Genomic DNA, 16,124 nt, shown 5'->3' with positions numbered 1-16,124 from the left:
GCCTCTTTCCTCCTCCCTTTCCAGCAGGCCACAATTAAATCCAGTAAGTTTTCAATTAATCATAGTTTCCCAGTTTGTTTGAACTGGAAAACGATTGTTAACAGGTTCAGAACAAGCCAGAATCTTTCCCCTTCACTATCATACAGTGAGGGAGCATCATTTGCCCCAAATGTGTGGGAAGGCTTCTGCTGGCCACACAGCATCCTCCATCAGGCAATGAAATGGAGACTTAGCCACTGATGGAAGAAAGATAGAATCCTCCACAATAGATTGAAACGGAATATGAACAATGATGCAGATAAAGTGCCAGGGCCATATTGACCAGTGACTCACTGTCACTGTTTGTAATGTAATTTTTTTATTGACTTTAAATTTTAGCATAACAATCCACTTACCTATGCCAACATGTGCTTCTAGGATCATACTGACATCATTTGCTCCATCACCAATTGCTAAAGTGATTGGATGCTCCTTTGACCATTTAATTAATTTTACAATCTGGAAGGAAAAAGTGCTAATATTACAAAAGCTTTACTAATTCTTTCTTAATTGTATCATTATGGTCAATGTTCACTGCTAGATATTTTGGTGGGGAACTTGACTACAATAGGAAAAAAAGACCTTCACTGCATAGAATCTTCTATTTTCCAGACATGGCTGAAATAATTATACCAGTAACACATACATGTGGGTCTCCTCATGCATTACTTTCTAAGGAAATGCAGAATACCCTACTTTTACCATGGGGAGAAAGTTAACAAGTAAACATATGTGTATTGTGCTAATTTGAATTGATTATCTCCACAGTTACTTGACAGAAAAGATCTGTTCTTTTTGGGAACAGATTAGGCAATCAGAGCAATAACTCCTTCGACAACATAGCCCAGTTTACTTGTTACTTCTTTCCTGCAGCAAGGGGAAGAGGATGATTATGTTGAAATTTCTCCAAGAAAGTAATGGCTGAAGAGGTCCAAAGATGGGTCTAGCTGTTCTTTCTGTCACCCCTTTCTTTACCCAGTTTTATTCCTACTATCTATTGATAAAACCCTAATCTCCATTGTCTGTATTTTTATGTTTAGGAAAGAAAAGCTTCCACATGAGGTTAATATGCAATCTCACAATGTACTATCAGTTGAAAATGCAGCACTTTTCCTTAGTTAAATAAGCTCTTTTTTCAGTAGTGCCTCAATCCTTGAAATCCGCTTGAAACATACATAAATCAGTAGCACAGCAGGATGCCATTTTAATGTACCATTAACTAATTGCTTTCTTACAGAAATTCTTTCATTCATTTCTCCTTGTTTTCCTTTTTTGCTTCCATTACCAATCATTGGAAGGTGGGTATTTAAAACAACATATTACACAAAGACTTTCAATATTTATATAAATACACATTTATCATATAATTGAAGAAATGAAATACAAACCTGTGCTTTTTGCAAAGGAGCCATGCGACAGCATAAAACTGCACTACAGTTCCTACAGATTTCAAGGAAGATCTCTCTGTAGTTACCAGAGCTGCCATCTTCCCGTGGTTTCATTATTAATGATAATGCTGCTCCATCAATAATTAAACCGTAATCTTGCATTTCAGCTGAAAGCCTGTTGAGTGACCAAAATACACAAATTAATGCTGGTTTTGCAGTTTAACCAACCATGTTTTATCGTGCAGTAAATTCAAGATATATTTTGAAACAGAGCACACTCAAAACATGTTATATCTCTTGCCATTTTAAGTAACTAACTCTATACAGTTGACTTATTTTTGCCTCCAACGATCACAGCTGAGAGTAGAGGCTTTACCACTAAGTTGCCATTCCTTTACTCCAGGAGTGGGGAAGCTGTGGACCTCCAGATGTTGTTGGACTCCAGCTCCCATCAGGCTCAGCCATCATGACCAATGATCAGGGGTGATGAGATTCGTAGTCTAGTAACATCTGGAGGGCCACACTTTCTCCATGCTTGCTCTACTCCCTAGATAACCCTCAGAAGGAATCTCTTCTCACAATTTCCAGCAGCATCACACATTATAAAGCCAAGTTATATTTACATTTTGTAGGGTGCTCTAGCAACAGGATCATTAAATATCACTTTCACTGGAGCAGCAGATGAGAGAGCCTTCTCATGCTTATTTGGTGCACCTGCTTCTCTTTTGATGCTGAGAAACAACAGGAGCTGAGGGCCAAAAAAAAGGCAGAGAGCAAGGCAAGGAGCCCAATGAGCACTCAAGTTAGTTGTGACCCAGTGGCCAGGATTTCTGACCTTCTACTTGAGTGCATTAATCATATTTGCTCCACTTCTGGTAGTAGTCTATTTTCAGTGTGGCAGCACCTATGCTTTGGAACTCCCTGCCTATTACCGCAGGCTCCCTTGTTATATTTTTTTTAGATGCCAGCTAAAAGCTTATTTTATTATTTAAATAAGTCTACCCAGATATGTAATTTAGAATTTGCTTTTAAATTTTGCTTTTAAACTTGCTGAGTGTATCTCTGTAATATTGATAATTATTTTGGGTAGTATTCAATGCTAGTCCTACTTAGAGTAGACCCACTGAAGTTCATGGACATCCTAACGTCATTGATTTCAGTGGGTCTATTCTGAGTAGAACTTAATTGAGTACAACACTTTATAATGTTTTATGTACACCATTTAGATATTTGTTTCATTTAAGTCATTTACATTTTTCTAAATAAATAATGGAATTAAGAATTCCCAAGCAACTTCAGCTAATTGGCATGACTGCTGAACTGAGTGTTTGTGTGTGATGCAGTCCCAACAAACCTTAGGATCAGGTCAACAAATGAGAAAGGACACTTACATATCAGGAATCCCTGGCATGGGGGTGCTATTTGAATAATACCATTATGCTGTTTAGGACTTCAACAGCGCTAAATCCACTGAAATACTTGCATAAAGAGGACTAGGCTAACTATGGATTCCATATTCTAGGAAAAGATGCACAGGTTATGGTGAAATAATGGCCTAAAGGCACATGATACATCAACCTTGCAGAAACTAAGCTGATGTAGCCAGCAGTAGCACATGGAGAGGGGGGAAGCAGCAGTGGTGGCACCCAACAAGTGGTGCTGGTGCCGGTGGCTGCAATGGGGATAAGATCAGGGGAGCTCCAACTGGTAGTGGCTCTGAAATGTGCATCTGAATAGCCATCACCAACTTGGAGCTCCCCTGCCCTTGTCACCAGCTTGAACTATCCTTGTCCCTGGCAAGCAGCAACATGGCGCACACACACACACACACACACACACACACACACACACACACACACACACACACCTCATGTGCCTCTGTTGAGTAAGTGCCTGAATGGATGACCACTTGTGAACTACTATGTTTGTCATCATGAATTCCGTGGAAGAAGGGTGGTATATCAATGAAATAGTGAATGCCAAACTCTTCTGGATTTTAATAGGTTTTATATAAATTACCTTTGTTTACATTCTAAAAACGTGGACATATCATGTACATCCTCAGTTTCTTCATTCTCTGTTCTTTAACATAAAATTAGAAAAAATGTACTTTGGAGAGTGCATTACAACACTTTTGGGGCTAAGATACTTGATCATTATAGCAGCTATCTACTATGTTAACAAATCATGGTGAAACACAATCATTAATTTAAGCTAGACAAATACTCCAGCTGATGTTCCAGTTCTCATATAGTCTTCAGCATCGAGCAAGTTGCCTGGTTTCACCTGTTGCCATAGTTCCATGTTAAGAACAATGGGAGAATGCTGGGAATTTTAATTTGATGGAGCAGCAGTTTGGGAGAGGGAAAAGAGACTCATAGAGAAAATAAAATACACCATTAATGCATGCCAACAACTCTTGACAGTAATAATACAATTGGCAAAATATTCTAGATAAAATGCAAATAAAATCTCACATACAGTCAGCTTAATATTGTATCTATCAAACACGGGGTAATGACTGACTTAACTCTATGTATATCTATTTATACTTATTTTTAAAAACTGTTTTCAATTTTGTCAATGAATCAATGCCCAAAAGGATATAAAATTTAGTTTTGGCTGGGATTTGTACTTTCCACATACCCTGAGAAGGTGTCCCTTGTTAAGCTGCCACTGTGCCTTAGGATAGTTTTGCTTAATTCAAACAACACATCATGCAAACTCTGCTCCTCTATTTTCTTTGTAGTTAGCTCAAGTATTTGAGTATTTCTTCTGAACAGTTTGCAGGCATAGCAGGCGGCAGCTGCAGTCTCCATTTTGTCTCCCGTCAGAACCCAGACCTTAATGCCAGCTTTTTGCAGGGCTTCAATTGTATCAGCAGCTTTTTCCTGTAATCTTGGAGATACCAATAGCAAATAATTATTGACAAAATTTGAAATTAAAAATTTAGGGCACTTACTAAAAGGTTTCTATTATATTGGAAAATATAATGGTAAAAGGAGTTTAGACTTAAGTGAGTCTCTGCTGCCATGAAATATATTATTTATTTTATTACTCAGTGGTTTTATCTTTATTTATTAAAAGGGTTGAGATGTTTCATTTCAGAGGAGCTAAAATATATTTTAGTCTTCACCTATTTATTTTAAACCACATTAATCACTCTTAACAGCAATTTTTGCCATTTTAAGTTAAATTGGCAAGATGCAGCAAGCCCTTGAATTGCTCACTCTCGTTTTGTGCAATCTGAAGATAAATTTATGTTTTGTTGGAACCTGAAGATCTTTCAGAATTCACACCAACAGATACTAAAACTGCCCATGTTGTACTGACTTTAACTTGGTCCCTGTGGTAAATAAAAGCATGAGACAACCAACAAAAACAGGAAAACTAGTTTTATAGCTGCTTTACCAGTAAAAGAATAAAAGTCATGCCAGGCAAGTAATAAAAATCTGATGTCGTGTCCACTGTAAAGTATTTGTGGGCATCTCCTGAACCCCAACACATGAATAAAAGTACTATTTTTAGTTTACACTTCCAGCTGCTCTGATTTCTTTCTTCCTACTGTCTTCTAGCAAGGTGATTGGTAAGCACAGAACCATTTGTTGTAGTTTTCAGCTAGTCAGTAAGGTGCATCAAAAACAATCTAAATTTATTTTCCTGGGTTTGAATATAACAATTGGTGGATCTAAAAATCAGGATTAGACGAAAGAAAGAAAGAAAGAAAGAAAGAAAGAAAGAAAGAAAGAAAGAAAGAAAGAAAGAAAGAAAGAAAGAAAGAAAGAAAGAAAGAAAGAAAGAAAGAAAGAAAGAAAGAAGCTATGTTCTGGGCTGAACTATCTGTTTCTCTTCTCATATGAGATAAAAAGGTAAACTTATAGTGCGAGTCATTTCCGACTCTTAGGGTGACGTCTTGCGACGTTTACTAGGCAGACCGTATTTATGGGGTGGGATTGCCAGTTCCTTCCCCGGCCTTTCTTTACCCCCCAGCATAGGCCGGGTACTCATTTTACCGATCACGGATGGATGGAAGGCTGAGTGGACCTCGACCCCTTTTACCGCAGATTCGACTTCCTCCTTCTGTTGGAATCGAACTCCGGCTGTGAGCAGAGCTTCAGCTGTGTTACCGCCGCTTACCACTCTGCACCACGGAGGGTCATATCAGATAATAAATAATAATTAATGTACATGCTGAGTTTAGCTTGATTATAATAAACAGGGCTGAAATAATCAAAGGGAACTTTGTGCTAAATAAAGGCGAATCCACAAAATTACTTCCGAGTATGCACAACTAGTACACTTGCTCATATTCATCTTTTTGCAGCCTTGCCTCCCCTTTCCCGCTCCTCTCTCATCACCATTCAAATTTAGACTGTAAGCTTCTCAGGACAGAGATCCTTACTTGGATTGCTTATGTAACTCAATAAATCACAAATATATTTTGAGACTGGTGAATGATGATGATTTATTTTATTTTATCTATTTATTATTTTATTTATATCCTGCCCTTCCTCCAGCAAGAGCCCAGGGTGGCAAACAAAAGCACTAAAAACATCATAAAAACAGACTTTAAAATATATTTTTTTAAAATTAAAAACTTTTTTTAAAAAGCTTTCAAGACATCTTTTTAAAAAAAGGTTAAAACATTGTTTAAAAAACAAAAAGGTTTAAAAACATATTAAAAAGCAATTCCAACACAGATGCAGATTGGGATAAGGTCTAACTTAAAAGGCTTGTTGAAAGATGATGATGATGATGTGGTGGTGGCTGCAGTTATCGCAGCAGGGAGAGTAAGAGACAGGGACTTTAATAACTGCTTCCCTTGCTCCCATAAGTACCACTCACGGAACTTGACTTTCTGTCCTGCCCACATGAGTGATAGCAGTAGGGATGGGCAAATGCAGTTTGATTCAGAAATGGGTTGCAAGTTACAAGTATTCTTAGAATCAGGAAGCTCTGCCAAAGTTTGTGTGGCAGCAGGAGAGCAATGGAAAAGGACTTCACCTACCATAATTTCACCTGAAGGTTAAACGTCAAAGACATGGACCCTCTGGGTTATCCAATAAGGACACCAAGTAAGCAATCATGAAAAACTCTGACAGTGGGGGCTACTTATTTTAAACACTTTCTTGTTTATTTCATAGTATAGTGTAACGTATGAGCTCTGGTGTTTTGTTGAGGAAATACACATAGTAAACGTAGGAACATCTTGCTGCATTGTACTAGTGGAAAGTCTTGGTCAATGAAACTGGCATATTTATTGTTTTTGTACTTTCATTTTCATTGAGTCGAGAGTTGATAGTTAATAACTGGGGCCAGGAAACATGCTTTTAGAGATTACTTTTTAGATATTGTTTTATCCCAGTACAATATATTCTGAGGTTTTTGTTATTTAACAATACAATTAGTTTCTGTTGTGGAAACAAGTTATCATACTGCTGAGGCCCAATTGTAAACTGCTAATTGTTATAATACTGCTTCTAAATGCTTCCACAGGACTGGTTTTGAGTCAGATGTGCTGAGCAGAAATTAATGAGTCTAGCAGGACGGCAGGGGGACAAAGGAATGTTCTCCCCTTAGCTGTCTCAAGGGGAGGGGGAGAAAGGGCATTGGCAAAAACTGTTAAGGGAAGAAGGATTCGACAGGTACTGGATGTCCTTTCTTTCATCTCTGTACCTACCCCTTTGATTCCAAGCTCTGCTTCATTAACTAGTTTTAAATCTTTTTTAGGAAATGTTTATATTATTGTGTATTGTCCATGAGTCACTTTGAGTACTGTTATGGTATAAAAACAGCACATAAACCTAAGCAAGCAAACAATAACTACTTGGGTACTCTACAGCCAAATTCAGACAATTGTGTCACACCTGAGATATGTATGGGCCTTTTGCACTTACATGCAGCCCCTCTCTCTCCCTCTTTGCCTCTATAAGGAAGGAAATTTCTAACCGTAGTTTCCAATTTCATCCAGATCAGAAAATTACAGTTAACAGGTTCAGAACAAGTCAAGACCTTCAACCAATTTCAAACCACGTTTAAGAATGCCACCTTGGGTTCTATAACGAAAGAAAGGTGGGGTTTAAATGTAAAAAATGAATGAAAATACTCCAGGCTTGTTCCAAACACACTAACCATAGTTTTCTGGTCCATAAAAAAGGGAACTATGGTTAATTAGAGACTATCCTGTATTATCAAGGCATACCACAAATGGAGGACAGAAGGGGCTGCATGTGCAGGGCAGAAGGCTTGTGCATATCATGGCTTATTAAGCCAATATTTGATTAATCAAACTGGGCCTAATTCTGCTACCATGGGCAAAGCTTTTTCATCACACAGTAGTACTTAGGCAGGAAAGAAAGTTTACCATATAAATAGACTTCAAGATAAAGCCTGTTACACAGCTTTCAATTAAAAGACATGCACTAACCGGTCTTCAACTGCTGTAGCACCAAGCAGGGTAAGCCCCCTTTCTATCTGTTCATATGCCTCTGCCAGTTTCTTTTCCCGATCCCGCAGGGCCAGCTTTGCCTCCTGAAGCTGCTTCTGCACAGTCTCATATTCTTCATAGGTGAATTTTTTATATGCAACACATAATGTTCGCAGACCCTCCTAAAGGACATTGTTTTAAAAAAACAGAAACGTCTTCACTGAAAGTCTTCCAGAGATTTTCAATTATATTTAAATTAACTTGTGGAGGTCATAGCTTATATTTATGCCTTGTGTACTGGTGTAATTGACTGGACACTGGAATGCAAATTCATCAACTGCCTTGAGCAAGGCAATGATTTTGTTAACTTGAATGTTGCTTCTGAGGAAGATTGTGAGAAAGTTGGAAACCAAGGTAATTAAATCTCCTAGTGTCCCTTTCCTACAGCTTTTGGAAAACAAAGAAATAAAATACTCTTGGTAGAAGTGTGTGAACCATGTATGGATTCCATCAGTTTGTCTCAGAAATAAGTCATGCCATTTCCCAAAAACTGTATCACATCCAACCACTACTTTGAGATGTGAATTACAAGATCCTGAAATTTGTATCCAGTGTGCCTGAACTATAAGTTTCATGAGCATCTCCAATATTTATTTATTTATTATTTAATTTATATCCCAGAGCTTGGAAAAGTTACTTTTTTGAACTACAACTCCCATCAACCCAATCCAGTGGCCATGCTGGCTGGGGCTGATGGGAATTGTAGTTCAAAAAAGTAACTTTTCCAAGCTCTGAATTTCCCACCCTTCCTCCCAGCAGGAGCCCAGGGCGGCAAACAAAGCGCTAAAAACACTTTAAAACATCATAGAAACAGATTTTAAAATACATTAAAACAAGACAGCATTAAAACATTTAAAAAAACTTTTTAAAAGGGTTAAAAACATTATTAGAAATCATATTGAGCAATTCTAACACAGATGCAGACTGTTATACGACTGACATATTATATGTCAGGGGTTCCCAAACTGTGGTCTGTGGACTATCAATGGTACACAAACTTCATTCAGGTGGCCAGCAGCATGTCCACATTAAGTGTTCATATTGATTTTTAACTGTATTTTATTGCTTCTTTTATTTCTTATACTGTATTTTTTTGTATTACAATTTTAATTCTATGGAATGCAAATTGTAATGCAATAAAATCCAAAATAAAAAACAAAAGAAGCAAAACAATGTAATTAGAAATCATATAGCATCTGGCACAGCACATTACAGATGCTACAAAAGGCAGAAAAATAATTAAGGCTGCAATCCAAGACACACTTACCTGGGAGTAAGTCCCATTGAATCCAATGAAGCTTACTTCTCAGTAGGCATGGATTGGATTGCAGCCTAAGTGGTTTGCCAAGACCATCAGGAATTATCAAGTGGTCCGGGGGGGGGAAGTATGGGAACAGCTGTCTTATGTTATGCACATGGACTCCGGCAACATGTGAACTGAAGGAAAATGGTGGTCAACACAACAACTATTTCCTCTTCTTTACTTTGCCGCCACCCCCCATTTTAGGAAAGTCTGTACTTAGAAACAAACTGTCGCAGCTTTCTGAATGCACACTACATAACTAATGCTTGCCAGACACTGGAACTTACCACTGCATTGCGCTCAACTCTTGATCTAATCTGTTCTATTTTGCCTTCTGTAACTCTAGGAAATATAGAAGAATCTGCTCCTTTACAAAACAGAAATATTTCCCCTGAAAATGAAAACAAAGCATTTAAAAAAAAAAAAAAACTGGGTTAAATGTAGATAAAACATCTCTCTCTGTGCCAAAATATAAAGTATTCTTATGAAATATCTTTTTGAAATTAGCATAATCTACATTAAATGGATTTTAAGAGTCAAAATTACCAGCATACTATTTTAAAACATGATGGAATAGTAGAAGACAGCAAAAATCAAGACATAGGCTAAAGTGCCTGTTACATTTCATAATTCCCAAGAGCTCAGGGATAAGGTGGATTTAAAAAAAGTTTTTTACCTTTTGCTGATTTAACTATCACACTCATCCGTCTCCTTACTGAATCAAAACTAAGGATTTCCAGTAATTCAAACCTAAAGAAAAAAACAAGTACATTTTGTAATCATTTAAAGTTTTATTACTACACACACAGTAAAATACATGTTAATCCATCGTTCTTGTGAGATGAAAATATTTCAATAAACTACTTACTCTTGACTCAAAATCCAAACTAACAGACTTGTAGATTATCCCCAAAATAAACTATACGATCAACTAAGCAAAGTGTTCTCTCAAAGTAAGTTTTAAGAAGCTATTAAAGATTTGTTAAAATAGTTATGCATAGGGCAGCAGTTTGTAACTCACCTTTCAACGTCATTTTCTCGATTTAAAATTTCCATAAAATTGTCCTTCAGTCTTAAATATGTGTAACCAAGTCTGAAATTCAATCACAGATGCACATCAGAATGTAAAACAACTACCTATATGCTGTCACGTTTACAACTGTGTGTTACAGAGCACAAAAGTTATTATTTGCTCAAGTTGGTTCAGGATTTCTCTTTGTCTCATTTTCCTTCTCAAGGTTTTGAGAATAGACAACCAATTTAAGCTGTTCCCACAGTTCAGGCTCCTTACTTTTCATCACCCACAGAGACTGTACTCTTGGCCCCGATTGTACTCTTGCCATCATGCATGGATGTACAGACATGCATAAGTCCCTCTTCTGTGGTATGTTCACTGAAATATCACAAGCTCAAATATCAACATTCATATTAGAATTCCTGTCCCATATGATGAGGATGGCATTAAGCTTTTCTTCCAAAATGATACAGGCACAGAAGTACCCATGTCTAGTCCAGATAGCCAACGTCTTGTTCTGATTAGAATCTGCAGATTTTCACATTTCAGTTATCATCCCCGCCCCATCTTTCACACTGCAGCTCTTAAAGGCCATTCACACCACCTGTTCTACTAGTGAACTGACAAGAGTTGCAGAATAGACCTTGGTGTCCTCTTACGCATGCGGCCTATAAAGATGAGCTGCCATGCTGTGCCTTGCACTGAGATTCTACCTTTCTGTTTTAATTCCTTTCAGAACTTGTTATACTGTTAAAAGTTCTACAAGCTCTGAGCCATGGAACAGGAACAGGGTTTAAGAAGGACAGGAACAGGGTTTAAGAAAACAGAAGAAACATTTGTTTTTCAATAGAGACAAATAAATTCCAAGAATACTCCATACCTGTAGCTGTTGTTAATAGGCCCTGGCTCCAGAGTAATGCCTCACACATGACTAGGTCTGACCTCTCCCGCTCTCTCCGTTCCCTGTGCCCCTCTCACTTCCATTTTACACTCAGCCCATCTCTGACTTCAGAGACATCTTCACAAAGACATATCTCACACAAGATGGACAAGCATTATGGCTCATACCTCTGAATACCTTCAACTAAAGCCACTTCATCAGGGGACGATGAAATATACACGGAAGACTTCCCTGACAGCTGAGCTTCCTTTAATCCATCCACGTTGTCATCTTCCTTCACTTGAACAGTGTGACAAAGACACAGAGCCCGGAAAAAGAGCTCTTCTCTGTCCTAATAAATGGAGGAATGCTGCTAGTACATATTTCCATCCACAAGAGAAACAGCATCAACATTAAATATTTTGTACATACAGTATAACAGATTCTATTTTTATGGGAAGGGTGAAGCAGGTGAATAAGAACATAAGAGCAGCCTGCTGGATCATGGCAGAGGCCCATCTAGTCCAGCATCCTGTTCTCACAGTGGCCAACCAGATGCCAGTGGGAAGCCTACAAGCAGGACCTGAGTGCAACAGCACTCTCCTCTCCTGTGGTTTCCAGCAATTGGTATTCAGAAGCATACTACAATGGTGGCAGAGCATATTTAAAGTCACACACTACTTGATTGGTTCCTAAATAGTTTATGGAGTTTGTGGGAGGAAAATTGCCCACTCTACCCCCTGTGATGTCATCAGAAAGAGATTGGGGACCGTCCTAAACAATGGTGGATGGAGCCCAGGGAGCTGCTGAACCAGAGACGCCAGGAGACTTTTCTTCCATGAACTTCCTTAATTTAACTTTTCTTAGGGTCTCAGTCACTATGAAGTTTGAAGAATTATTTTCCTGTAGTCTGAAGAATTGTTTTGCTGTAGTTCAGTACCAGTTAGTTTTAAGCCTGTTTACCCATTCTGTCTTTGGGGCTCCAATGCAGCAAGAGGGACTGAGGTGCTCAAACAGAACTCCTGTGTGGCCAAGAAAAGGCTTTCTATGTTTGGGACTACTTTCTGTGCACATTCCATAGCATGCATTTAGGGCTGTGTTGAAACCTCCAATTTCTCAAAACATTTTCTTTCCTCGTGAAAGAGGCATCTCATTCACAGGGCGCTTTAGATTTTCTCTACAATTTCTGTGGGAACAGGATTATGCAATTAAGGCAATATTAAACCCTGTCCTCCTGCCCACTGGCTGAAATCACTAGTGATGTCAGCAGATGGGTGGGCAGGTGTGGTTTGAGGAAAATGGCCTTGGAGGCCAAGTGGGACCCCCTGAAGGGCCATGACTGGCCTGTAGACGAAAGGTTCCCAACTCCTGAATTAATGAGAAAAGAAAATTGCACTCAAAAATTATCAAAGTGGAAAGAAAGCTTTGATGAAATTCTCAGGGCTAAGGTGCAAGTTTTTTGGTTGCACTTACTTTACTTTTGAGGTGTCTGAACAAGATTGCACAGCCAAGGCAGGAGAATTTAATCCTCACTAAAAGTCCTGTGCAAAAGCACTCTTTGAAATAGCTCGCATGCATGCTCCTTCAAAGAGATCTTCCTGAAATGGGAGAGCAGGGGTTGTCTTAAAGGCTTTTCCATATCTCCCCATGCTTCATTTTTATTTCTCTGTGATCAGGGACTTAAAGAGGAAGGGAGGGAGACTTGGAAGAGACTTCTTCAAGTCTTCGCCCTCCCTCTTCAAGTCTGCAGTTGCGGAGACTTAAGGGAAGCATAAGTGATTTGACAGGTGGGCATCCTGCCTGTCCATTATATGATGTCATAATGATATCATGTCGTTGGCAGGAGGGCAGCCACACTCACCTGTCAAATTTGGCCTGTGAGACGGATCTTGATAAGAATCTGGCCTGTGGAACCAAAAAGGTTCCCCAGCCCTGCAATAATTGATAGGCAACTGGGGCGGGGGGAGAGACAGAATAATTTTTTGGTACTGTACTGGCATGGTAGAGGCATCCCAAGACTAACATGAATGAATAAGCCCTTGCTTTCCTGGTACTACTGAACCAGCAGTCACAGAGACAACAATAGGATCCCCACTTAGCACCCCATAGGGTCCTCCTTCTTTCTGGGGCTGCCTGCCTCATTTATGTCTCAAAGCAGGTTAGCTTGGAACAATAGTGACACACTTCAGAAGCTACAGTGGGAATAAAAAAGGACTGCAAAGGATTTAGCACACTGAGCTGCAGCCTACTGACTAGATAAATTGCTGTAAGCCACTTTAAATCAAAGTGTTTTTGTCCTCACTTGCTGATTGAAAGCAAGGTGTTCTTCAGCAATATAAATTGTTATTTGTAAATATTGTGAGCAGCAGTTCTTTCATGATAGTGAAGCAATAATGTCTTATTACAGGAAAAAATATTAAACATTCTAAAAGCAAAATTCCTACCCAACGAAAAGCTACTTTGTTTAACTAAGCCTTCAAAGTGTTACGTTTTCAGTAAAGAAACGATATTATTCCACCAGCATTTGATTTTTAAAAAAGCCTTCATACTTTGCCACTTCCTCCTGGGGAAGAATCAATCATATCAATACCAGCACAATCGTTGAGAATTTGCCCATTGCAGATGATGTGAGGCACATAAACATGTCCCTCAATGCAGCATTCTATGAATTCCATGTTGTTCTCTGTTAATGTCCCTGTTTTATCTGTGAAGACATATTCAACCTGAAAAAAGACATACAGAGCAGTTAAGAATTGAAACCACAAGAATGCAGCTGGGGGGCGGCAGTCATCTTTTTTGGTAGACAAAGTTGTTACGTGGCACTTTTTTGTCCCTAGGCCTTGGAAAAGCATCCAACACTAATCTTTTCCATAATTACATTTTGATATAATGAAAATCAGGCATGGGGAATTTCTAGTTCTTGGACCTAATCTGGCCCACTAGAATAGGGTTGTCAGGTTCAGGGCCTGAGATTGATCCTGTATCTTTAGGAGAAGAGAAAGTCAGCCAAGTGCAGGTGTTCTTGCAACCCTGTAATGGGAAAAACCACAAGGTGGAATTCTCCCTTCCCCGTGCACAAATTTTAAAGATACAGAAGACCTCTTGGTTGCCAGGCCCAGCCTCCAAGAGGTCTTCTGTATCTTTAAAAGTTGGGGAAGGGGGAGGGAGAATTCCACCTTGTGGTTTTTCCCATTACAGGGTTGCAAGAACACCTGCACTTGGCTGACCTTCTCTTCTCCTAAAGATACAGGATCAGTCTCAGGCCATGAACCTGGCAACCCTACACCAGAATGTTTACCCAGCCCTGAGCACTATCCCTAAGACACACTGCCTTCCCTTGTTCAATGCCACAGTGAGTTGGCCATACAAGAAGAGTAAAATGATCTTATCGATATCTCCAGGAATCTAAATATCAGAAAGCTGCAAGATTTGTAGGACACTTTTCACATGATAGTTACCTGCCCTAACTCTTCATTGAGGTCAGATGTATTCACAACTGGTCCTTCACCTGTTTCTTCATCAAACATTTCTTCATCCCATGTAAGAAAATAAGAACCAAGAAACTTCTGCATTTCTACTGTGACATACATGGATACAGGAATGATGTAGTTGAAAAGAACCATGAAAGCAAGAAAATCTGTAAATGCTGTAATAAACTGCCAAAGGGAAAAAGAAAAGTGAAGAATTGATTTGGATCTAACAGCAAAAACCATATCGTAAGGTGCAATTACACAGTTGGATTTACTTCTATTAAACTTGGATAGGACTGTACTCTTAGCCTGCTACAGCGCATTGATTTCACCGCTAGACATTTAAGATATATAAATGAACTCCCTAAGAATTATTATTTAGTCTCTTTCATGCCACTATAAATTTCTACCTCATCCAAAATGGTCACTGCTCTAGCTTGCAAAACTAATCTTTAGGTTTTTGCTGGATTTATGACATACTTTCTTACCTAGGAGAGCAATATATTTTGATTTGTAGGAGTATCATGCAGGAAAATAAGGCAAACTTAGCTTAGGCCCAGTTCAAATACAACAGGATTCTCTAATAAACCACCGTTTTTTTGATGAATGAAGAACTGACAAGTTCAAGCGCACCCTCATCCTCACCTGCCCTTCTGTTCTTTTGGTCAGACAGCTGCAGAGGAGGCTTCCAGACTTCTTAAAACACAATTTCCAATGACATCCAAAACTGGTGTGCTCATTCCCTTCAAAGCTTCCTGGTATTCAATCCTGATTTATAGGCAGCTTATTATTTGTTCATGTACCAACAAACTATGGTTTGTTGAGTGGACCATTACATCTCAACTAGGCCAGTGCTTGCTTTTAAATGCAGCACCCCAATCCAGCAAGGAAGATACACACAATGTTTCTTTATATAGATTATCTTGTGGGATTAGGAGGACTGCAGACCCAAGAATGTGCAATATTGTTTGCATGAATAAAATACTCCTGATATAGAACACATTAACAAACAATGAAATTGTTGAAGATATGTAAGGATAGAAATACAGCAAAACTGCAAGCTACAAATTCATCATACACCATGAGTTGTATCCAACAGTGTCACTCAGCTGATGGTGAGGCTTCCATCAGTGGAACAGGGACGGAAGCCATTTCCAGCAATTCCCCCTCCCTAAATCTGGCCCAGAAGGCTGGGGGACCCTGCAGAACAGATTTAGGGAGGCATAGGGAGGGGGAAATCATGGAAAATAGCTTCCCTTCCCATTCCACCGATGGAAGCCTTATCAGCTGAGTGACACCACTGCAGGGAACTTTAAATCTCTTATTAAACCTGAAGTTATTCACATACCACATTTCTTTTCCTTTCTGACTCTGTTTTCTGATTATACCAAGGCTGATCATGAGATTGCTCACTTTGCCAAACATATTTCAGGGCAGTATTTATTAGCGATTTACTGATCAGAATACAGAGGTATACAATAAGAAATACATTCATTGATCTGAAAAAACAAGTGAGAGAAAACAGTTTTAGCATTAGTCATA

At 38.9% G+C, this 16,124-nt stretch overlaps 1 protein-coding gene across 7 annotated transcripts in view; it reads right to left on the bottom strand.

The window, feature by feature from the left end:
• ATP11A (ATPase phospholipid transporting 11A) overlaps nucleotides 1-16,124 on the bottom strand; it is a 148,985-nt gene that overhangs the window by 35,521 nt on the left and 97,340 nt on the right. For all 7 annotated transcript variants that reach the window (XM_061626659.1, XM_061626658.1, XM_061626660.1 and 4 more), the window contains 11 exons: nucleotides 15,931-16,081; nucleotides 14,571-14,768; nucleotides 13,662-13,835; nucleotides 11,301-11,464; nucleotides 10,239-10,310; nucleotides 9,894-9,967; nucleotides 9,505-9,608; nucleotides 7,855-8,036; nucleotides 4,074-4,325; nucleotides 1,428-1,602; nucleotides 396-498 (listed from right to left, as the gene is read on the bottom strand). In XM_061626659.1, coding sequence (XP_061482643.1) covers nucleotides 396-498; nucleotides 1,428-1,602; nucleotides 4,074-4,325; nucleotides 7,855-8,036; nucleotides 9,505-9,608; nucleotides 9,894-9,967; nucleotides 10,239-10,310; nucleotides 11,301-11,464; nucleotides 13,662-13,835; nucleotides 14,571-14,768; nucleotides 15,931-16,081 — 1,649 coding nt within the window. The remainder of the gene's footprint in view (nucleotides 1-395; nucleotides 499-1,427; nucleotides 1,603-4,073; nucleotides 4,326-7,854; nucleotides 8,037-9,504; nucleotides 9,609-9,893; nucleotides 9,968-10,238; nucleotides 10,311-11,300; nucleotides 11,465-13,661; nucleotides 13,836-14,570; nucleotides 14,769-15,930; nucleotides 16,082-16,124) is intronic.

This window comes from Rhineura floridana, chromosome 5 (genome assembly GCF_030035675.1).
Source record: "Rhineura floridana isolate rRhiFlo1 chromosome 5, rRhiFlo1.hap2, whole genome shotgun sequence".
Taxonomy (NCBI): Eukaryota; Metazoa; Chordata; class Lepidosauria; order Squamata; family Rhineuridae; genus Rhineura; species Rhineura floridana.
The sequence above is the reverse complement of the archived record's forward strand: the minus strand, read 5'-3'. Positions and strand labels throughout refer to the sequence as shown.